The 24,668-nt window shown below is 45.8% G+C and overlaps 1 protein-coding gene across 3 annotated transcripts in view; it reads right to left on the reverse strand.

Moving 5' to 3' along the window:
• Positions 1-24,668, reverse strand: part of ASPSCR1 (ASPSCR1 tether for SLC2A4, UBX domain containing) — a 249,279-nt gene that overhangs the window by 150,504 nt on the left and 74,107 nt on the right. For all 3 annotated transcript variants that reach the window (XM_029599053.1, XM_029599052.1, XM_029599054.1), the window contains one exon: positions 5,055-5,112. In XM_029599053.1, the coding sequence (XP_029454913.1) occupies positions 5,055-5,112 (58 nt within the window). The remainder of the gene's footprint in view (positions 1-5,054; positions 5,113-24,668) is intronic.

Raw genomic sequence — 24,668 nt, forward strand, 5'->3', positions numbered from 1 at the left:
GCGTAGGCAGGCTAGTCTGATTGCCCAGGCTTCCAGACGGTTGATGTTCCATCCCGACTCTTCCTTGTCCCATTATCCCAGGGCCCTCAGTTCCTGACAGTGGGCTCGCATCTGTGGTGAGCAAGACCCAGGTCAGTGGGGATAGCCTTACTCCCTTGCTCAGGTGGTCTTCTTATAGCCACCATAGGAGCTGGATCCTTACCTCCACCTATACCTGGAGGCAGTCAGTGTAGTCCTGGGATATCGGGTTCCATCGTGACAGTAGGGAACATTGTAGTGGTTGCATGTGGGCCCTTGCCCACGGTACGACTTCTAGGGGTGATGTCATGAGTCCGAGGACTTGGAGGTAGTCCCATACCGTGGGGCGAGCACCATTCATCACTTTTCTCAACTGGTCCATCAATTTCTTTCTCCTTGTAGGGGGAAGAATGACCTTGTCCTGTTGGGTGTCGAACCAGACTCCCAGGTATTTCAGAGATTGGGAGGGTTGCAGACAGCTCTTGGTTGCGTTGACCCATCCAAGGTTCTCCAGGAGATTCTTGACTCTGGTGGTCGTCTGATGACTGTCCTCTGGCTATTTTGCCCTGATCATCCAATCGTCCAGATATGGGTGAACGAGGTTTCCTTCTTTCCTCAGTGTGCCACCACTACGACCATGATTTTGGTGAACGTCCAAGGGGCTGTAGCTAGCCCAAAGAGTAGCGCTCGGAACTGGTAGTGATGGTCCAGGATCATGAAGCGTAGGAAGCGCTGATGATCATGATGGACCAGGATGGGCAGATAGGCTTCTGACAGGTCCAGGGAGGTCAGAAATTCTCCCAGCTGTACCGCCCTTCTGACCGAGCGTAGGGTTTCCATGCGGAAGTGTGGTACCCTCAGGTAGCGGTTGACCAACTTGAGGTCCAGTATGGACCGGTACGTTCCCTCTTTCTTGGGGACGATAAAATAGATGGAATAGTGCCCAGTATTTCATTGGTGCATGGGCACCGGTGTTATAGCCTTTAAGGCGAGCAATTTGGTTAGTGTGGTTTCCACTGCCATCCTCTTGGAGAGGGAATGGCAGGAGATTTCACAAGTTTGTCTGGAGGGATGCTGTGGAAGTCCAGAAAGTATCCCTCTCGAATGATGGTTAGGACCCACTTGTCTGATATTATCTCGACCCATCTTTGGTAGAATCGGGCAAGCCTGCCCCCTATGGCCTCTTCCTGTGGATGGGTCTGTTAATTGTCATTGTGGGATGCAGCTGGGGCCTGGACCCGAGCCAGCTCCCCTCTTGTTGTGTTTGTTCCTAAAGGGCTGGCCCCTGCCTGCGGGGCGAGGTGCTTGGTATGTATTCTTGTACGGTCTGAAACGCTGTGATCCTCTGCCCCTGGATGTTCGGGGAGAGAAGCGTTAGCTTCTCTTGATCTTGTCCTCCGGTAACCAAGGTACTGGAGATTCGCCCCATTTGTCGGCTAACTTCTCCAGTTCACTTCCAAACAGGAGGGTTCCTTTAAACGGCATGCTCGTGAGTTTCATCTTGGAAGTCGCATCGGCTGACCAGCTCCGGAGCCAGAGTTGCCTTCTGGCCACCACAATGGATGAGACGCCCCTGGCTGAAGTGCGCACCAGGTCGGAGGTCGCATCCGTGAGGAAGGATATTGCTGGTTCTAATGTTTCAATGGGCGTGGTTGTGTTCCTGGCCTGTGACAAGCATACCCGTGTAACCACGGCACAGCAGGCAGCGATCTGCAGTGACATATCTGCTGCCTCAAATGACTGTTTAAGGATGGACTCCTGATGTCTGTCTTGGGCATCTTTGAGTGCCGTTCCTCCTTCGACTGGAATGGTAGTGCGCTTTGTAACTGCACAGACCATGGCGTCCACTTTGGGAAACACCAGTAGCTCTTTGGCTGAGGGTTCCAGTGGATATAGGGCTTCTAGGGCCCATCCTCCCTTGAAACTGGCTTCCGGGGCATTCCATTCCAGGTCGATCAGCTGTTGTACGGCTTGCAGCAATGGGAAATGGCATGAGGCTTGACTGAGCCCGACCAGAAGAGGGCTCGTCTTCGGCTCCGCTGATGCGCTTGTCTGGGATGGCCAGCTCCCTCAGGCTCCCGGACACGAGGTCTGGTAGTTCGTCTTTAGAGAAGAAATGCATCATGGTTCAGTATGGTTCCATTCCTGGAAGGATTTCCCCTTCCCTCCAGGGAGTCTTGGTCTTCCTCCGAGGTGTCTGTGTCCCCTAAGGTTAGGCTTTTGTCTGGGGCAGGCATGTCTCTGGGAGGCCGAGAAGGGCCTGGGAGGTTTGGGTCCTCTAGTGGAGGCTGTGTAATCGGTAGCGCCAATTGCGCCTGGACGAAGGTTTGCAGACCTTTAAAGAATTCCACCCAGGAAGAGGTTCCTGGGTCTATATTGAACCCAGTGGCGATCCCTGAGGGCCCCGTCTGGAGGGCCGAGCTGGGGATAGAGAGGTCCGGGGTACTCTCAGTGGATCCAGATTCCTGTACTGGCTGAAGGGGACCTCGCCCTGGTTCTCCCAGAGCCGTCTCGCACTGTAGGCACAGGGCAGTAGCCTCTTCATGCTGCGCAGCTATTAATGTGGCAGGCTGGGCAGAGGGTTTGTGCTTTGGCTTTCTTGGCCGGTGGTGGTGCCATGGTTTGTGTGCTTAGGGGCGTTCAAACTCGGTCTGTTCGTTTATATGCACGCGCGCCAGGAGGCTTAGATATGCGCTCTGGGTGTGCGTGCAGGCTGTGAAGATATGCGTGCAGGGTATGTGTGCTTAAGGGGATGCGCGCACCACTGTGTGCAGCCGAACTTGTGCACCCGGCGCTGTTGAGCGTGGCACTATGCGCCTGGCACCCTCGTGCACCTCGCTGTGCGCACGGTACCTATGTGCGCCGCCTTGCGCACACGTATGTTATGCGCTCGGCTCGCCGCTGTGCGCACAGCTCAGTTAGGCGGACAGTACAGCGATCAAGGGGGGAAATGGCGCCGGCGACCACACGATTAAGATGGCGACCTCCCTGGAGGGTCTTCGCGTGGGAGGACACTCGAGCTGGAATGGGATCTAGCCTGGACGGGGCTGCTCAACCCGATGGGACAGACACCGAAGGGCGATCTGTGCAGCTATCCGAGCCTTGGAGACTTAAGAAAGTTTTCTACCTTACCTTGTCTCGACATTTCCTGGTCTCGTGCTGGGAGGTCTCCGGCTGCAAGGGGAGAGGGAAATACCTTCACCGCCGCACTCTGTCTTGCACCCGCTGCCTCACAGACGCTCCCTCCTGGGGGCTAAGTCCACGCCGGGAACCGGCTGCCGGACCGAGGCTTACACCTCTGAGGGATCTTGGAAATCACCTTAGGAATTCTAGACTGGGGGAGGGACCCTTAGGTATCACCGCAGGAGAGCGGGGCTCGTCTTGTAGAGGTAAGATTTTGAATTTTCTTTGTTCTTTGGTTTGGATTTCCTAATGCTGAGCAAGTGTGTGTAGAGTCCCAAACTGCTAAAGAGACGAAGAAATACTGAAGAGCAGAGCTTCCTGCAGGGGTATATGTAGTGCTGACGTCAGATTGAAATCTGACTCCGTCTCCAACTGCTATCAGAAGGCACACTATACCCATTGGTCCTGAGTCCATCTGCTACACAATAGGAAAAGGCAGGATTTTAGATTCTTTTTAAATTCCTTAGTGTCAGATGTCAAATGTAATTCTTCTGGCATGGAGTTCCACAGCATGGTCCTGGTGGAACTCCATGCCAGAAGAATTACATTCGACATCTGACATTAAGGAATCTGGCTAGCAAAGGTGGTTAGATAAGTTTATCTGGCCACCTTTGCTGGCCAGACAGCAGCCAAAAATGTACCCTAAATGTCCAACTGTACAGCATCCTGTCTCCAAAAGCAACAGACAGCAAGTAAATGTGTCTGGTTTATTTGCTTATACTGCAGCATCTGCTAGAGCTCTTGGCCACATACAAAAAAATTATATAGTTTTTTGGGTTTTTTTCACATTTACCAAAAAAGGGACCAGGAGCACGTTACATCACAAAGTACAAATACCAAAATGGCTCACATCATAAAAAGCAATAAAATATATCAAATACAATATACAAAAGCCTAATGCAGATCCACTCTCTTCTTATTTTCACTAGGAAGAGCAACTGGCCGCATCACATAAAACCAAAACACTCCCTAACAATCATAAAGGCTTCAAGACTCTCCAAGGGGCATACTCCTTTGGGGCAATCCCCCTGCAGTATACTTCCAGTTCTTCATCTCCCTCTCCCCCTAGCTAGAGCATCATATATATGAATGCAGGGAAGCAAAACAGAGACCAGACCAACCGAGATTTAGAGACATTGATCCTTCATTCCTTCAAGACATTTCTCTAGTCTCCTACTTACCATGAGAACATCAAACCAGAGAGTCAATGAAACAACCGCAGTTTGCATCCTCTTACATAAGTTTCCTTTAAATTGACAATTTACAAAAGTTTAAGACCTATCATAAATTCTGATTAGCAGCAGTTTTGCCTGCAGGATTGCAGATCTGCTGTAGCTAGATGTACCTTGAAAAAATAATAAAATATTTCAGTCTTAAAAATGGACAACTGCTCTACTTCACAAATGTAGTAAAAATAGTGTATATAAATGTTCTCAGTTCAAAGATTATAAAGATCAGAGGGCTGAAAAGTAAATATTTATGAAAAGGAAATGGCTGTTGTAGTTCTGTGGGCTCTGAGAGACATTTATATAAAATACAAGAGCTTCATTCAGAGCTGTTTACTGCTTCCTAAGTAGAGACGGACCAGAGTTGCTTCCAGAGACGTATGTTTTGCTCTGTAGAGGCTGAGAGCTATTAACCTTTCCTTCTCACATAAAGTTTATGCTATCACCTGTGTTTCTTGGCTTTAAAACGCTGCTGGATTTTGTCTGGCACTTTCCATTTTAAAGTATATGAAATTTACATCTTCTAAGGCTCACATGCAAGTCAGCGTGTTCAGCATTTTGCCCACCTGTGCATCCATCAGCCCGAAAAAATTACATACATAGATCAGCTACCAACCCACCCCTTACCTCATCTCTCATGTACAAGCAGCTTGGCGTAGATTCACATGGCTGTTCCACATTCATCCTGCAAAATACAAAACAGCAACAATATCACAACAGAGGCAACAAGAGATAGGAAATTAGGGTCATCTTTTGTGCTGCCATTCTTCTCTTTAGACTTGCCAATTTTAGAGGGGAAAAAAGAATGAGGGAGAACCACCAGCTTATCTCTACACATGGTACCAGCAATCAATAGGACAGAGAGGTACCTCAAAGCTCTAGAATTTATTTTAAAAGTGCTCATCTTCTAACACAAGCAAATAACTATATACAGTCCCCAAGACATTTGGCATTACATAAAGAAGCAGATGTATGTTGCAACTGTATAGCTATAAAGATAAAGTTCTATTTTTTTTGTTATTAATATTTAGTTCCAAATCAGCAATGGTCATTTATACAAACCATAATTAGCACAACCAGCAGGACAATTTCTTCCACTGCATTTATACAAAGATTATATAATTTTCCAGTTTAAACTCCCCAAGCCCTCTCATCCATCATCCCTCCCTCCCTTCCCAAGCATTTAAACTAAACATAAGGCAAAGGGAAATCCTAGCACATAATCATAAATCTCCTTATACTGAAATTTGTTTATTCCAGCTTCAAAAATCACCCAAACAGTCTGAAAAGTGGTGACTGTGTCTCTCCATCATGCCATCAAGTATTCCATATGATATACATTTCAAAGACAAGTTTGCAAAAAAGAGACAATCAGTGCCACTTAAATTCTTCTCATAAAATGCAATATCACAATTAGCAGCTATTAAAGCTACCTAATTAGTTTTCCTATTTTAACTGATGTATCAGAGATTGGCAAATGTTTTTGTATCCCAAGGTAGTGCAAGGGTCCACAAGATTTAAACCCACAGCCCTAGGAGTTTCAGATTGCGAACCTGCTGGTGGAGCAATAGAGGCTGCTGGCTCTCCAGGGTCCTAGCATTTTACCCATTATATTAGGAAGAGCTAGATATACCTCTGCAGTAATCCAAACTGAGACCAACCCCTACCAATGACATCTCTCTTGTTTGTAGATGACTTGAAACTCTACAGCTCCTGTGATACTCATTTAGCAGTATATCTCTGGGTAGTGAAGAGTTTCTCAGATGACATAAGGATGATATTTGGCCTGGACAAATGTGCTAATGCGACTTTCCTTAGAAGAAAATCAAGCAAACCTGAAAATTGCAATATAAAGGAACTGGAACAGGAAGGTGTATATAAATATCTAGAAGAAGAGAAAGGTGGAAAAATTCAGCATAAAGTACTGAGAGAATAGATTTGAAAAAGTACTAGAGGAGACTGAAGCCAATATTGAAAAGTGCTTTATCAGAACAAAATAAGATACAGCCAAAATGTTTCTGGAATAAATGTATTCAAATTTTACTAACCCTGGGTCACTAAGAATGAAAATGATGCTTAAAATTGTTGATTGACTTTAGTTTTCAAGATATGCTATTAGGTCAGTATATACGACCTCTGACTTGGGAATTACGGAGGATAAGTGAATTAAGAAGGGAAAGGACCTCAAATTAAACCAGAAATGACTAATATACAACTTTGACTGAATCTATGAATAAATCTATTACTGGGTTTGTACAGTAAGTACTTGCTTCGGGGGCACAACAATGAATGTTGCAATCTGAAGCTCATATTGCATCATACATGATGTAAACTGTATTATGTTATTCCTAGAAGTCATGGATGATGCAAACATAACTCAGTTTAGATCACTCTGCTGAACAAATTGCCCTAGATCAGCTCTAGAAACCATATAGACACATTTTGTTATGTTATACAAGCCCTGATTTTTCCAACATTCAGCTATTGCAATGTTATAAATCTGGGGGCCCCATTAATAACCAAAGTGCTCCAATTACTTCAGAATGCTGCCGGCCATGTTATTTCTGGCGATAGCATTAGAAGCCATATTACTCCTGTACTTTGTGATCTCCACTCATGTTCAGTGGAGAGTTAAATATAAAACAGTTGTATTTGTACATTAGTTACTGGCCCTTGATTCATTTCCATGGACCAATGCTTACTTTAAATTTATAATTCTGGTAAGGCATTGCACTCTGCATAGAGGGGCTTGGATGTTCCCTCTGTAAAGCAGGTAAGATTAGTAGACAAGAGGGAACGAGCCTTCTCGGTTGCTGCTCCGGCACTGTGGAACACTTTGTTCCAAGAGCTTCACTTGATGGACTGTTATAAAACCTTTGGGAGTCACGTGATGTGGAGAGCTGAGAGATTGTGTTGCATAGGAGCTCTGGGCACCACCCGTGCTGTATCCATCTGCATCTTCTCTTGAACCCCTCTTTCAGGCAAAATCTGATAGTTTGGAACTCTAAAGAATTTCTGCACCAATTTGTATATTATGTTGAAGCAGAGATGTTAAATCATGTGCAAAAAACGGAAAGAGAAACCGAAGCTACTGGATGGAAAAATGGCCAACGAGCAGGAAAATCAAGGCCTATTGCTTTTCGATGATGCAGCAATTGCTGTGCTAACAATGGTGGTAGTTAACGCTTTGGATCAGAAACTAGAGACAAATCAAAACATACCTTAATTTGAAAAGCACCAGCTCGGAAATAGGAAGGGAGATGGATAATGCTGAAGCTAGAATCTCGGTAGTGCAAGACACATCTCTCTCAATGGAGTGGAAAGTAATGGCGTTGGAAGAGCAAGTATCTGAGCAAGAACGTAAAATTGACGACCTTGAACACAGATCATGCCGGAAGAACTTGCACATAGTGGGGATACCAGACTCTCCAACTGATGATTTGCTGATGCAGACTTTACAATCTGGCTCCCACAAGTATTACAACTAACCACAATGGCCGGTAAAAGCTGCAAATTGAATGTGCCCACCGCGTAGGTCCCAAATTGCAGGCGAACATGTGCCCAAGAATAGTGCTAGCTAGATTCTTGAACTATTCGCACAAGCAGTTGATAGCAACGATGGCACACAAGCAAGAAGTTCTTACATTTAATAATCACAAAATACTTTTTCAAGATTTTTCTACCACAGCGGCGCTCAAGCAGAAGGAATTTGCTCCAGTCTGTGCTGATTTACATAAGCGCAATACTGCTTCCAGTTGCAATATCACAGTGAAGTTCAGAGTGTGGCATGAGGGGAAAATATACTTCTAAGAATCGGTAGCAGAAGCAAAAAGACTTTTGCAAGCCCAAGTTTCTGTTTTTTCAGTAAGTGATAAGAATGACTAGAAATCTGCAATAAAAACCTTAGACATGGTGAGAAATGTCTGTGAAAAGGCTGGAACATTACTAGGGACATATTCATTATATTATGGTATCTTCATCCTTTGAAATACCCATGTTATTGTGGCCTAGCAATCTAATGTAGTGTGGGTGGCTAATTATCTATATAGCTTATATTTTATGTAGCTAGTTTTGAGATGAGCAAAAAGCTACTGGGTTTTATCTTTTAGGACATGTCGATAGTTTTTCTGGATCTGATTATGTTTGGAGATCTGGGAAGCTGATGTACTATGTTCTACTATATGACTGAAAAAATGTATAATATCACGGGTTGGGGGGGAGTGGTGCCATTACACATTTTAAGTCCCTATGTCTCTGCAACAAGCAAATGCTAATAAGTGTGGTGGAATATACTATTGTTTTCAAGTCACAGTTGAAGGTTATTTTGTGGTTGGGGTTTCTGTGGATGGGATTTGGGGGGAAGGGGGGAATGGCTGCTGAAAGTCACATGGTGAAAGATGAGCCTACATGGGTAATATTTGTGATCCCTACTGTGGTTGACTGGGCATTTAGTATTAAAATTCAACTTCACAACATGTGGGTTGTATAGAGGGGCACTTGGCTGTTCATAGGAAAGCATATTCCATAGAAATTTTATGAGAGGGGCCAATTAGCATTGAATATCATTTTATGCTTACAATGCCTAAATTACAATTATATGGAATGTTGCTGGGGTAGGCACGCACAGTAAAAGGGAAAAAGTCTTTAGTCATCTAAACAGGCTTAAATGCTCTATAGCGTTTCTTCAAGAAACGCATTAAAATTACATGGAATCAAATTAAAGCTACATTGGGTCTCAAGTTTACTTTGCTTCAGGTACTAAGAAACAAAGGGATTGCTATTTTAATAAATAAAAAGGTTTCCATTAAAATTGAAAAATCTATTGTGGATGGAGAAGGGAGATTCATTATCTTGCTTGGGGAACTGTTTTCTCAACAAAAAAAAAAAAACCACATACTTATGTCTGTATACATGCCCAACCAATATGACTATGGGGTTTGGTTTTTTTTAGTAAACTGATAGCCCAACTGTCCTATAGTTCTAGGGCATGATTTAAATTGTATTGTAGACATGACAAAGGATGGACAGCCATCGGGGAAAGGTAATCTATTGGGTTCAAATAAAGAGGTGCTCTTCTTATGCTCACATTTGGAGCTCCAACCAACCAACTGCTAAGGACTATACACATCATACCAGGGCTCATGACACTAGTACCCATATTATTTTCTAATCTCTGCATTGTTGTTTAGTAAAGTAGATACCTCAAAATTGAAACTATGGTTATATCTGATCAAAGCCCTTCCTCCTGTACGTTTTTTTTAAATGGTATGGCTGATGTTCAAACCTCATTATGGAGGATGTCACCTTAGTATCAGATAACTTTTTTCCTGACTTTTTAGTGCAGTGTTGGCAGGACTATGAAAAGCATAATTCTATTCATAAAGACAATCCTATATTATATTGGGAGGCAGGGAAAGCTGTGATGAGAGGCCATATAGGAAAATTTGTTCTTGCATGCTAATTTTCATTCCTGGAATACCACAGATCAGTCCTGACAAGTGAGTTTTGCATCCCTACCAGCAGATGGAGTCAGAACAAAAACTTTTCTAAAACTGCTACATAAGCTAGAGCAAGACCTGCTGTCCCTTAGTACTGACCTGTACAACTCCCTCCTTAACATGAGCAGGCCCAAGAAAGCCAGTGTGAAAGACTGGACCTGGCTATCCCTTGAAGAGGTGTCGGGAGCTGAAATTCCTCAGAAGGCAAACTCGGGAGAAACTGCATATATGCAAATGCCCATGGAACTAAATCCAGCACAGAAGCCATAGTGCCCAAGACTTGTAAATAACTCCACACTTTGGGTACCAAAGCCACAATAAACGATGGACCTGAGCCTGCAACTTCATCACCCTCTCCACCATGAGCAACACTCTTCCCAATCTGGTATCGAATCTCACCCCCAGATGCTCCAGGGATTGGACGGGAATAAGGCTGTTCTATGCTAGGTTCACTACCCAGCCCCAGAGACCACAAATTCTGCATCACCCATGGCACAGAATGTCTTCTGACTTGCTTTGGAGAAGATGTACCAAGAACCCTTCTCTTCGCAGGGATGAAGCTACCATCAAGGTTATCACCACCATCAAGTCTGAGGAGCAGTCGCCAATCCTAACTATAGAGCTACTGAACTAAAAATGCTCACCTAGGGCCAACCGCAAAAGGTTCTGATGTCCTGAGAAGCCTCTTTCAGTCTGATACCAGAAACTCCCCGTTGCAAACTGCCATTCTTACTGATTTCAATGTTCCAATGCAACAACGAGGTACCTGGAATGCACTGATCTTCAGATCCAGAATGGGCTGTAAAGTGTCTTCTTTCTTTGACACATCAAAATTGATTATGTCTTTCCCCCATTCCTTTGGAGGTAGTCACCATCAGCTCCAGATGATGTAAACGCTTCTAGCGTGGTTTGCATGGCGTCTCTCTTTACTCGCAAAGTACAAGAGGAAACTCATGAGTCTGCTTGGACCAGTCGAGCAAAATCTTAGATGAAGCTGCCTCTTATCAAGTCTAGTACCCATTGGTCCAAAGACCTTGGTTCATTCCTTGTTACAAAGGGCCAATCTCCCTCCAAATGCCTTTTTTTTTTTAGAAGAGTGGACCAGCCTCCCTTCATTGTGCGGCCTTGCTGCCTCTGGCCCCTTGACCATAGTTAACCTGGGTGGAATTATGCAGACCCCAAAAGGACTACTGCTACCCTGATCCTTGCTTCTGAAATGAGAAGGCCCTCCTGTTGGAGTAATACCCCTCTCTTCAGCTTATCTTCAGGCAATTTTAGCTCTTTGGACTCCACTAATTGCTCCAGATCCTAGCTGCACACTAACCTCCCTTTAAAGAGGAGATCACTGAGTTGGGACTTGGACCAGAAGCCCGTTGACGAATTGTGTAACCAAAGAAAATGTCTAGCCGATATCGCTGACACCCAAAAAAGATCATAGGGCATGCATTCACCATATAAGCAACAGCTGCCTCCAGACATGTTGCTTGCCTAGCATAGGCAAAGGAAACTGTCCTTTTGCCTGCAAGCTCTGCACCCACTGTAGCCAGTCCCGCATGCCCAAGGTTGACACCTCGAACATCCTTTTTAAGTGGATCAGTCAACTTCCGATTCTGAACAACCTCCAGTGTGTCGAATGCTCCGCCCAGGTGGTTTTCCTCATAACCGCGAAGACCAAAGCATCAATGTCCAGCAGGGGATAAAGCTTGGCCATAGCTCTCCCCATCTTCAGTCCTGCTTGTGGAGCATCCCACTCTTGAGGAACAGATTTATTTACTTTTCTATGGAATGGAAAAGCTTTGTGACCCCCACAAGCCTTCCCTGAGGGTGTCCCCCCCCCCTTCATGTTCAGAACCCAGCAGAGAAATTTCAACTCCCAATTGTTCCGGCACATGAGGGATCAAAGGCCACAGCTCGTCCTTCCTGAACCACCTTAAACTTGGCTGTCCGCAAAGGGCTCCCCCTCCAAGGCCATCATCTTGACTCCTGAACTCCTCTGATGGATCCGCGTCATCATCACTGCTCTGATGACCCTGAAGGTCTAGCAGAGGAAAAAAAGCACTCAATCCTCCAAGAGTCTCGCCTGCCCACCTTAGCCTGAAACTGGGGCCTAGTGCAGGAGCATATTTGCCTGCTGCTCCCTTTTTGTCTAAATAATCTTTATGCCTTAAGAAGACAATGTCAGAGGAAAGTCCTGCCAAACCGCTGGAATCTTCCCTCATGAACTCCCCAGCCCCATCACCGCATCTCTGGATCTGTAGGGAAATCATACCTGACCGGCGATAGAGGGTATAGGGAATCCCTTCCTTTCCCCGATTCTGCCTGTTGACTGCTACCTGATTACAAAATGGCCACCGTTCCGCATTTGCCAACCAAGCTCTCACGTCTGCTTCAGCCTATCGGGTGACAGTTTTATCCCATGCTGCCTCCCCAACAAACTTCTCCTCCTGAGATGCATGATAGGCATATACACTTCTCTCCACAGGCCTTGCAGCCCTTGCTGCGTCCACCGCCATTATGCACACCCCGCCTAAGGCACACTTTTGGCATGTACACCTCTCACCACAGGCCTTGTAGCCCTTGTGCGTCCAGTGGTTGCCACCACTTTGTGCGCACCTGCCCCATCTTGCACTTGCACTTAAGGCATGTACTCTTCTCCCCGCCGGCCTTTCAGCTCTTGCTGCATCCCTCAACCGCCACCATTATGCGTGCAAATTATGCGAGCACTTTGCGCTCGTCTGAACCAGATGCGCATCACGCTCGACAGAAAGCTGCCTGCCAACAGGCCTCACTAAAGTCTCCCTCCCAACCCGGGTGCCCAATGGGCCTTGACTGCTCACTCTCCTTCTCCTCCCCTGGCTATCTCATGACCAGTCGGTCAGCGACTGCAGCTGCATTTCCTTTTTTTTTTTTTTTTTTTTAAGAAGACAGGCCTGTGAAAATAACCCCCAGAAAAAAGAAAGGGAATACTTTCCTGATGGCGATTCAGACAGTGGAGGGCTAGCGGGAGCAGTCCAAGGGGGAAGGAGGGAGCCAGAACCACTGGCTTTGAGTCCCCTCGATTTCAAGTTGAGCTAAACCAGGGATACCAACCCCCTGCTCCGCCTGAGAGATGCCCCACGAAGCTGCCTAACACTTCAGAGCGCCCATACGAGAATCCTGTTTTGGTTTTTTTTGTGTGTTTATTGAAATTTTTACATTTAACAATCAAATAATATTGACTGAATAGAAAATATACCAACCAGTTATCCATAATTTAACCAAAGTAGTTCCTGACAAACTTAGTCAACACATATTCCAACATACATAATTGGTTGTATAACATAGTCCTCAATATGTGGGGATATCCAATTACTCATGAGAGCTACAAACATTTTTACAATCAAAAGAAAATGTAGTTAGACTTAGAACTTTATATTTATAGAACATCTCAGTTTACTGAGGGGAAGATACATCTGGACGAGCTGTTTCTGTATTACGAATTACCCTTTCTGAAATAAATTTGAGCAATTGAGTTGGATTATAAAATATATAATTCACTTCCTGATATCTAATATAACATTTGCATGAGAATTTTAACTTAAATTTAGCTTCCATATTTAATATCTGAGGCCTCATAAACAAAAACTGATTTCTTCTTTCCTGTGTTCTCTTCGCTACATCAGGGAAAATCTGTACTTTCATCTGAAGAAACATCTCATTCATATTTCTGAAATACATTTTCATTACTAAATCCCTATCCAAGTCCAACAGAAAGGGAAACAATTAGAGTTGCAGGTTATGCTAAGCTTGTATCAGAGGTCTCTAATATCTCCGAAATATTTAAAGGAGAAAGTACTTGGAATTCCTGGCCTTCACTTATTTTTGCTTTTAACGGTGGCACATAGTAGATTTTTGTCAGCAGCACATAGTAGATTTTTGTCAGCGGTGGAATTGTTTGAGTAGAATATTTCAATATCTCTTGTGCATATTTTACCCACATATCTCTAGCCGAGATTAGTGGGACTCTTGGGAAATGTATTAATCTCAGGGTTTTCCCTCAACTGATTTTCCAAATTCTCTGTCTTTTCTCCAAAGTTTGGTTTTCCTTTATCACATTTAAGTACAAATCTTTTAAGTTCCCAATATTTTGTTGAACTGACTCCATAACTTGTTCTTGTTTAACATTTTCTTCTTGCAAAATTTTAACTTGTTTATCCAGGTCTTCCATTTTGGTTATAACAGGATTTATTTGCAATGAAATATTTTCATTTAGAACTACTAGAGTCTCCCAAATAGTTTCCAATGTTATAACAAAGTCTCATCATTGGTATAGTTTTTCTACGTTGTTCCATTCCTAATTCCCCATCAGCTAGTTCCATCGATGTCAACTTCTCTCCTCCTGCTGAGATCCTCCCAGAACCTCCGAAAGTTTCTGGCTCCACCGCAGTTGCTGCTGTTTCCTCTGCCCCCGCTCTTCCGGGGCTGGTGACATCATTGGTTCACGTCGGAGTCAACTCCCAATGAGCCTCCCTAATATCTCCGTGGGATTTTCTGGCGGCATGCTAAGTACCAGGGACATAGATGTCTCAAAGTCCTGGAGAGGGTCTGCTGTATCCAGGCTCTCCTGACCCTTCTCCTGCGGACATCCTCCCGGTTTGGTAAGTCCAAAGACCACATGGGCGTCCATCGGTCCAGATTTTGGGGTTCCCATAGGGGTCTCTATTAGCTCACACTCCTTAGCCCTTCTTTTTCTGGCCGAATACATTATTTTAAGCAAGGAAAAATATTTCAACCACAAAAATAGAGACAATGCTATCTGTGGTGCAGCTACATTGCCATCTTGGATTCCCCACGAGAATCCTGTTCTGTCTCTTTTCTTATTTATTTTAATAAAATTCTCCAAACTGCAGGATTTTCACCTCTACCATCTGCTGGAGTCAGAGAAATACTGAGGGACTGCAGGTGGCACTTTAACTTACATAGCAGTTTCAGAAAAGTTTTTGTTCTTGGACTCCATCTGCTGGTAGGGATGCAAAACCCACTTGTCTGGACTGATCTGGGGTATGAAAAGGAATACTAGCTATGTAATTGGGAAAAAGAGGAAACAATACTGAGATTCTGAAATTTGATAAGTTAAAAATAAAAAACAAATTTGGTTACAGAAGCCTTCTATGTCCCATAAAAAGGATTATTTGAACCCTCAACAGAAATTAAATGAGTTACTCCACTGTAAAGCTGGATTCTTGATTCAGTCTCTCAGGCACAGATTTTACCTTTATGGTAACAAGGCCAATAAGATGTTATCTAATGTTATCAAGGCACAACAGGGTTCTAGATATATCTCAAGTATTAGGGATCAAGGAGAACATATTGTCTCTTCCCCTGCAAAAATATGTTCGGTAGTTAGAGATTTTTTATGTTTCCTTATATTCAGCTGATCCTGAGAATCCAATTTCCAGAGAGAAATTTATGAGAGATGTGCGTCTTCCTAGAATATCTGAGACGGACTCCCTCCGACTAAATGCACCATTTACACCTTTTGAAATCATGCAAGTGATAAATAAATTGAAAATTTTCAAGGCACTGGGACCCATTGGGCTGGATGCTGGATATTATAAAGTTTTGAAAGATCATTTTGCAGAAGATATGCGGAATGTATTTGAACACATGGCAAGAAATGTTTCCATGCCCACATTCATTTAAAACGCGGCGATTGTTTTGCCTAAACCAGGGAGACACCATACATTAGCTAACTCCTATAGACCAACTTTACTGTTAAATCAAGAGTTAAAATCTATGCTACGGTAATTGCGAACTGGCTGAAATATACTTTAGCTTTTCTGGTTAATAAGGGACAAGCAAGCTTTGTATATGGTAGGAAGTCCAGTATTAATGTAAGGAAATTATTGTTGGCTTTGGAACATTGCCACATGGGTAAAGTGGGGGATCCCATTTGGTAGAATTTGATGCTGAAAAGGTCTTTGACAGGGTCTCTTGGTCTTTTTTGTGGGCTACGTTGAAGTCTGTGGCCATATCTGGTTGCATATATGGTTGTATTTGTGCTTTATATTCTAATCCTACAGCACAAATTCTATTAAATGAGCTATCTGACAAATTTTACTTGGCCAGAGGGACTAGGCAGGGTTGTCCACCGTTCCACTCCTATGTGTGTTAACATCGGTACCCCTGGTGTTCCATTTCACTAATCATCTTCAAATCACTGTAATTGGAAAAAGTTCTGCTTATCTAAAAATGTTTTTGTTTGTGGATGATATTTTGATGATGCTTTTGAATGCACAAACTTCATTGCCTGCAGTGTTAAATCTCTTTGAAGTGTTTGGCTCTTTCTTGGGGTTGAAATTTAATTTGGATAAATCAGAGGCATTAGATGTACTCTGCAAACTAGATGGTCTGATTTTCCTCTTAAGTGGAAAAATCAGTTTCTCAAATATCTTGCTATTCAGATACACAGTGATCCATCTCACTGGAATCATCTATTAAGCCCATTCTGGAGACATTCCAAACTAAAATGTCTAGTTGGTTAAACCTTCTACTTTCCATAGAGGGGCATATAGCATTAATAAAAATGGTGTTATTGCTTAAACTTCTACATGTGTTGCAAATGATTCCTGTCAATCTTCAATCTCGGCATAGTCATATCCTCAACAGGGCTTATTCCCATTTTGTTTGGAATGGGAAAAAAACCTAGGTTATCTTTGGAAAAGTTGGTGCTTCCAAAGGATGAGGTGGGACTGAATTTTGCTAATTTCAAATTCTATAATATGGCATGTCTATTGAGATCTATGGGTGATTGACTTTTAAATACTGATAGATAGATAGATACAGACACAGAGTATGAAAAACAGATGTTTGCCTCTCTCAGTTTGCACCTCTGTCTACATCAGAAGGTGGAACAGGTATCAGTAAGAACTGAATCATCTATTATATCTTCCTCAATGCCGAGAACATGGAGGTTTGTGAGGAAGAAGTTGCAATTATCTTCACAGGTTTCCGGTTTTATCCAGTTAATGAGAGATGTAAATTCTGTTCCTAGAGATATGCACACATTAGGTATCAGGAACTGCATTTGCAAGGTTTTCAAACTATTTCTCATTTTCTGAATTCTGAGGAAACCCAACTGCAACCAATTTTGATATATAAGCAAAAGATGTCCTTGACTAATTTGGCTCGTTTTCTCTATTTACAAATTCAACATTATGTATTGTCATTCTTGAACTTGGGATCTTTACCTTTAACCTCCAAAGATTTCCAGATTTTAATACAGCTATATAAGAGGAAGCATTTATCTTTGTCCATGCTGTATCATCTTCATGCTGTAATTAAATATCACAGATTGGAGGAAATGGAAGATTAATCTTAAATGTGATATTCATAAAGATAGAGAAAGTTTGAAACTGATCCCCATATGTTCTGAGAATGTAATTAGAGAACTGCAAATCATATCATACAGAAAATAATTAATTATAACTCCAGTTCAGGTCTGTACGGCTGGATTTACAGATTATTCAGTATGTAGAAAATGCTCTAAATCACAAGCCACTTTTTTTTTTTTTTTTTTTTTACTGTATGTGGGATTGTCTGAAAATTACACTGGCGCTTTTATTGAGGCGTTAATGAGCATAACAAAATACCCAGTTCCTATGATTAGTTCATTTTTTCTTTTGAGTCTCAACTTTAAATGTTGAGATTACTTACCTGATAATCTCCTTTTCCTTAGTGTAGACAGATGGACTCAGAACAAGTGGGTATAGTGTGCTAGTGCTAGCAGTTGGAGACGGATCTGATGTCAGCACGGGTACATATACCCCCACAGGAAGTGAAGCAACTCAGTAATCTTCCTTGCAAAAGCTGTTATGGATATATGTGTACTGACGATCAATGAAATAGTGAAACAGGATTCCCCTGACCGATTGATAGGAGCTGGAGACCACCAGCATTCCCAACCAGAAGGCGTCGACACCTGGCAAAGGGGACGCTCTTATGTAAGAAAATGACCTGGCTTATCTTGAATCGGTGAAACCCATGTATACCGGCAGCCGGGCGGGATGCTGAGCCCATCTGTCTACACTAAGGAAAAGGAGATTATCAGGTAAGTAATCTCAACATTTCCTAGTGTGTAGCCAGATGGACTCAGAACAAGTGGGATGTACAAAAGCTACTCCCGGACTGGGTGGGAGGCTGCCTGAGGACCGCGTAGGACTGCCCTCGCAAATGCTGTGTCCTCCCTGGCCTGGACATCCAGACGGTAAAACCTGGAGAAGGTATGGAGGGAGGACCATGTCGCCACTTTACATATTTCTGCAGGCGACAGCATCCTAGATTCTGCCCAAGATGCTGCTTGGGCTCTGGTAGAATGAGCCTTGACTTGTAGAGGCGGTGACTTCCCGGCCTCTATGTAGGCCGCTCTGATAACTTCTTTAATCCAGCGGGCGATGGTGGGCCGAGAGGCCGCTTCTCCTTGTTTCTTCCCGCTGTGCAGGACGAACAGATGGTCCGTCTTTCGTACGGCTTCTGTCATTTCCAGATATCTGGGCAGCAATCTGCCGATGTCGAGATGGCGTAGCAAACGCCCTTCTTCTGATTTCTTCAGACCCGCCGTGGTTGGCAAGGATATGGTCTGGTTGAGGTGAAATTGTGAAACTACCTTAGGCAAGAAGGATGGAACCGTGCGAAGATGGATAGCCTCTGGAGTGATCCTAAGAAAGGGATCACGGCAGGACAACGCTTGTAGTTCCGAAATGCGGCGTGCAGAACACACAGCCAGCAAGAACACCATCTTCAAAGTTAGAGAACGGAGAGACAGGCCCCGGAGGGGTCTGAAGGTGGATCCCGCGAGGAAATCCAAAACTATGTTGAGGTTCCACAGAGGCACTGGCCACTTCAGTGGTGGACGAATGTGCTTGACTCCTTTCAGGAAGCGGGAAACATCTGGGTGCGTGGCAATGGTCTTGCCGTCCCTCCTGGGACCGTAGCAAGCCAGCGCAGCCACCTGAACCTTGATGGAGCTGAGGGAGAGACCCTTCTGAAGCCCATCCTGCAGGAAATCCAGAACAATAGGGATTGTGGTCGCATGTGGGTTGGTGCCCTGAGTGTCGCACCAAGCTTCAAATACCCTCCAGATTCTTACAAAGGTAAGGGATGTGGAAAACTTGCGAGCTCGGAGGAGTGTATCTATCACCGGCTCCGAGTAACCTCTTTTCTTCAGTCTAGCCCTCTCAATGGCCAGACCGTAAGAGAGAATTGAGCCAGATCCTCGTGGAGGATGGGACCCTGACGTAGCAGGTCCCTGAGAGGAGGCAGGGGAAGGGGCTCCCCTGCCAGTAGTCTTCTCATGTCCGCGTACCAGGGTCTTCTTGGCCAGTCTGGTGCCACTAGAAGAACTAGGCCCTTGTGCTTCTGAATCTTGTGTATAAGGGTGCCCAGCAGGGGCCACAGAGGAAAAGCATATAGCAGTGTCCCTGGAGGCCATGGCTGAACCAGGGCGTCGATCCCGTGAGAGAACGGATCTCGCTTGCGGCTGAAGTATCTGGGTACTTGAGCATTGGACCTGTCCGCTAGTAGGTCCATGTCCGGAATCCCCCACTGATCCACAATCATCTGGAAGGCTGTGGGAGACAGCTGCCATTCTCCCGGATTTAGGCTTTCCCTGCTGAGGAAGTCTGCCGCGGTGTTGTTCCTTCCGGCAATGTGGACGGCGGAGATGTCCTGGAGATTCGCCTCTGCCCAAGCCATCAGCGGGGCTATCTCTAGGGACACCTGTCGGCTTCTGGTTCCGCCCTGACGGTTGATGTATGCCACCATGGTGGCGTTGTCGGACATCACTCTGACTGCTCTGTTCCTCAGTCTGTGAGCAAATTGCAGGCAGGCTAACCAGACTGCCCATGCCTCTAGACTGTTGATGTTCCACCCTGACTCTTCTCTGTTCCACCGCCCTTGTGCGGTGAGTTCTTCGCAGTGTGCTCCCCATCCACTCAGGCTGGCATCTGTGGTGAGCAGAATCTATGTGGGGAGGACATCTTCGACCCCCCTGCACGTGTGGTTGGCCTGCAACCACCACCGTAGCTGGGTCCGCAGTCTGGCTGGTAGAGGTAGATGCATGGAGTAATTCCGGAAGCGAGGGCTCCATCGAGAGAGGAGGGAGCGTTGTAGAGGTCTCATATGGGCCCTTGCCCAGGGTACCACTTCCAGGGTGGATGCCATGAAACCGAGAACCTGCAGATAGTCCCAAGCTATGGACCGACTGGCTCCCATCAGGGACCGTAGACGTGTCTGGAGTTTTAACCTCCTCTTGGTAGTGAGGCTGACTTTGTCTGCCTGGGTGTCGAACTGGACTCCCAGGTATTCCAGTGATAGGGAAGGCTGTAGGCAACTCTTGTTTAGGTTGACTACCCATCCCAGGCTTTCCAAAAGGGCGATCACTCTGTTGGTTGCCCGATGACTCTCCTCTCGTGATTTCGCCCTGATCAGCCAATCGTCTAGGTAGGGATGGACAAGGATCCCTTCCCGTCTGAGCACCGCTGCTACCACTACGATCACCTTGGTGAAGGTCCCCGGCGCCGTGGCTAACCCGAAGGGCAAAGCCCGGAATTGGAAGTGTTGTCCCAGAACCTTGAAGTGTAGGTAGCGCTGATGATCCGGATGGATCGGGATATGCAGGTAGGCTTCTGACAATTCTAAGGCCGTGAGGAATTCTCCTAGCTGTACTGCGGTCTTGACGGAGCGCAGAGTTTCCATGCGAAATCTCGGGACCCTTAAGTATCGGTTGACTGACTTGAGGTCCAGTACGGGCCGGAAAGTGCCCTCTTTCTTGGGTACCATGAAGTAAATGGAATAATGCCCAGAATCCATTTCCCATGCAGGTACTGGGATTATGACTTTCAAGGACAGGAGCCTCGCCAGGGTAGCTTCCAATGCTGCCTTCTTGTGGATTGGACACGGAGATTCCACAAACCTGTCCGGAGGGATGTGATGGAAGTCCAGATAATACCCCTCTCGGATGATGGCGAGGACCCACTGGTCCAAAGTAATCTCGACCCATCTGGGGTAGAAGAGGGTTAACCTGTCCCCTATGGCTCCGTCCCCCGGATGGATCGGCTGATTCTCATTGGGAGGCGCGGCCGGGCCGTGAACCCGAGCCGGCTCCCCTCTTATGCTGCTTGGTCCGAAAAGACTGGTTCCTGGCCTGAGGACGAGGTGCCTGGTAGCGGCTCCTATAGGGAGTGAAGCGTTGGGAGCTTCTACCTCTGGAGGGCCTCGGAAAGGCACGCTGGTTCCTTTTGAACCTATCTTCCGGCAGTCGAGGTACTGGAGAGGCGCTCCATGTGCTGGCCAGTTTATCAAGGTCGCTGCCGAACAGGAGAGAACCCCTAAAGGGCATTCTGGTGAGGCGTGTCTTAGAAGGAGCATCGGCTGACCAATTCCGTATCCAGAGCTGCCTCCTGGCAGCTACCGAGAATGAGACTCCCCTTGGCTGTCGTATGGACTATGTCGGATGCTGCATCCGTGAGGAACGAGAGAGCTGACTCCATGTCCGCTGCCGGAGCATTGTTCCTGACCTGTGACAGACAGGAACGCGTCACCACTGTGCAGCAAGTTGCGATCCGCAAAGATAGAGCTGCCACCTCAAAGGTCTGTTTCAGGATGGCGTCCAGTCGCCGGTCATGAGGCTCCTTGAGGACCGCCCCCCCTTCAACTGGAATGGTAGTGCGCTTGACCACAGCACTAACCAAGGCATCCACCTGAGGGCACGCCAGCATCTCCTTGATTGCCGGGTCCAGGGGGTACATGCCCGTCAGGGCCCGACCCCCTTTGAATGAGGTGCAGCCCATTCCAAATCTATCAGTTGCTGTGCTGCTTGCAAGAATGGAAAATGGCGGGCTGTAGGACGAAGACCTTCCAGCAGGGGGTTCTGTGTAGCTGGCACCGTAGTGCTGGGGCCTGTAATAGCCAACTCCGTCAGGCACTGAGAGACCAGGTCGGAGAGATCCTCCTTGGGAAAGAACCGCCTCATAGTTCGATATGGCTCGATCCCCGAGGGAAGTTCCCCCTCCTCGGGGGGTTTGGACTCGTCCTCCGAGACATCAGAGTCCGCATGAGCCGGACTGCCCGGAGGCGGGTGCCCACGATAAGGGCGCGAAGGTCCAGGGGTGGGATCAGCCGGAGCGGCAGCAGGGCCTGGACGGGAAGCTGACTGCATCTGTACAAAGGCATGGATCCCCTTAAAGAGATCCACCCAGGAAATGGAAGCGGTCTCTAGCCGTCGGGGTACCAGGTCCCCCGGGATCCTAGGTTGTTCGAGACTGCCCGCTAGATCCGGGGTGGCCCCTGGGGAACTGTCGGCAAACCTCGGTTGAGACTGGTCCTGGCCCGAGGCTCCCACGGCCTCCTCACATTGGGCACAAAGGGAGTCTGGCTCCTCACTCTGCGTGGCTCTAAGCTGGCATGCTGAGCAGAGGCCGAGAGTTTTCACACCGGAATCAGAAGGCGCCGCCGCAGGAGACGCCGGGGCGTTCGAGTGTTCCATTGCGGCTTGTGAATGTAGCGCTGAAGAATATGCGCTTAATACAATATACGCTCAATACAGTATGCGCTCAATAATATGCGGCAGCAATATACACTCAATACAATATGCGCTCAATAATATGCGGCAGCAATATACGCTCAAGACAATATGCGCTCAATAATATGCGGCAGCAATATACGCTCAAGACAATATGCGCTCAATAATATGCGGCAGCAATATACGCTCAATACAATATGCGCTCAATAATATGCGGCAGCAATATACGCTCAATACAATATGCGCACAATAATATGCGGCAGCAATATACGCTCAATACAATATGCGCTCAATAATATGCGGCAGCGATATATGCTCAATACAATATGAGATATACCGGCGCCTATCATGGGCGCTCAATACCTGAACAAGGACGACAAAATGGCGACCTCCACGGCGTGCCGCATACAGGCAACGCCGCCGATCCTCGTACCTCGGAGACCAAAAGTAAGAGATGTACGCCTTACCTGATCCTCGGCGCTTCCCGGCTGGAACCCGTGCGGTCTCCGGCTGCGGGGGGAGAGGCGAAATACCTTCACCGCCGCGCTTGAGGAAATGCACCCGCTGCCTCTAGGTCCACGCCGGGACCGAGGCGCCTCTCAGCCCGGCCCAAGCCCTTCTCGCTCGGGGGCTAGATCCCTGCTGCAATTCGGCCACCGGACCGAGGCCTAGACCTCCGAGGGATCGCGGAAATCACCCCGGGAAACTCAACTGGGGGAGGGACCCGAGGGTATCACCGCAGGAGTGCGGGGCTCGATGTTCCTGTAGAAAATTTAGTAAGTAGAATATAGAAAGTAGAAAATAGAAAGTAGTATTGGAAAACACGCTCAGCGAGCATGCAGGCTCTCCAAACTGCTTTGGAGACGGAAATTACTGAGTTGCTTCACTTCCTGTGGGGGTATATGTACCCGTGCTGACGTCAGATCCGTCTCCAACTGCTAGCACGAGCACACTATACCCACTTGTTCTGAGTCCATCTGGCTACACACTAGGAAACGTATGTTTTTAAAATATCCCATAAACTTTTTCTGCTTAAGGCTGCATTAGTGGCTAAATGCTGTGTACTAATGCACTGGTTAGGAAATAGACAGCTAGACCTACTTTTGTGGCATGCAAAAGTGTATGAGATGTTGCAAATTGAATTTCGTATTAATGTTCTGTTTTCTGAGAAACAATGCCGACTTTTCTTGGACATATGGAATCCCTTTATACAGACGTTATTTCCTGAAGAACAAGTTTTCTTTGCCTTTGCTGGTAAACCTGTGGCATAAGGACTCGTGTAATGGAATCTGCTGGAGTGATTGTTCATGAATGTGAAGATATGAAGGGAATGATATAGATTTGAAAGATGTGAAGGTTCAAACTCATTGTTGGCTCATAAGGCAATGGGCAAGGATTTTGGGGTAGTGGAAGGGACATGGTCTAGTTGGGGCAAAAATTGATGTAATGTTTCTATTGTTGTCCAAATATGATGACTGTTTGATCCATCTTGAATAAAGATACTAACAAAAAAAAACCTAAGAAAATGGCCAAGATTTTTTTCTTTAAATTGGCTTTTTCTCAATAGCTTACTTTCTTACCAGCAGTTGCTGGTAAGAAAGTAATTTTTGTATTTAGTGATTTCTATATGTATTTATTTTTGTTTGAATTATGAATGTCGAATTGGACATTGCTAAGGGCCTAAAGTTTAAGCATCCTATAAATAAATACATACATAAGAACATAAGAAATTGCCATACTGTGTCAGACCATCAAGCCCAGCATCCTGTTTCCAACAGTGGCCAATCCAGGCTACAAGTACCTGGCAAGTACCCAAACACTAAGTAGATCCCATGCAACTGAGGCCAGTAATTGCAGTGGCTATTCCTTAAGTCAGCTTGATTAATAGCAGTTAATGGACTTCTCCTCCAAGAACTTATCCAAACCTTTTTTAAACCCAACTACACTAACCACATCCTCTGGCAACAAATTCCAGAGCTAATTGTGCGTTGAGTGAAAAATAATAGTTTTAAATGTGCTACTTGATAACTTCATGGAACCCCCCTAGTCCTTCTATAATCCGAAAGAGTAAATAACATTTATTCTAAACCTCTTGTGATTTTAAACACCTCTATCATATCCCCCCCCACCCCCCTCCCCCTCAGCCGTCTCTTCTCCAAGCTGAACATCCCTAACTTTAGCCTT

Source organism: Rhinatrema bivittatum, chromosome 4, assembly GCF_901001135.1.
Source record: "Rhinatrema bivittatum chromosome 4, aRhiBiv1.1, whole genome shotgun sequence".
Taxonomy (NCBI): domain Eukaryota; kingdom Metazoa; phylum Chordata; class Amphibia; order Gymnophiona; family Rhinatrematidae; genus Rhinatrema; species Rhinatrema bivittatum.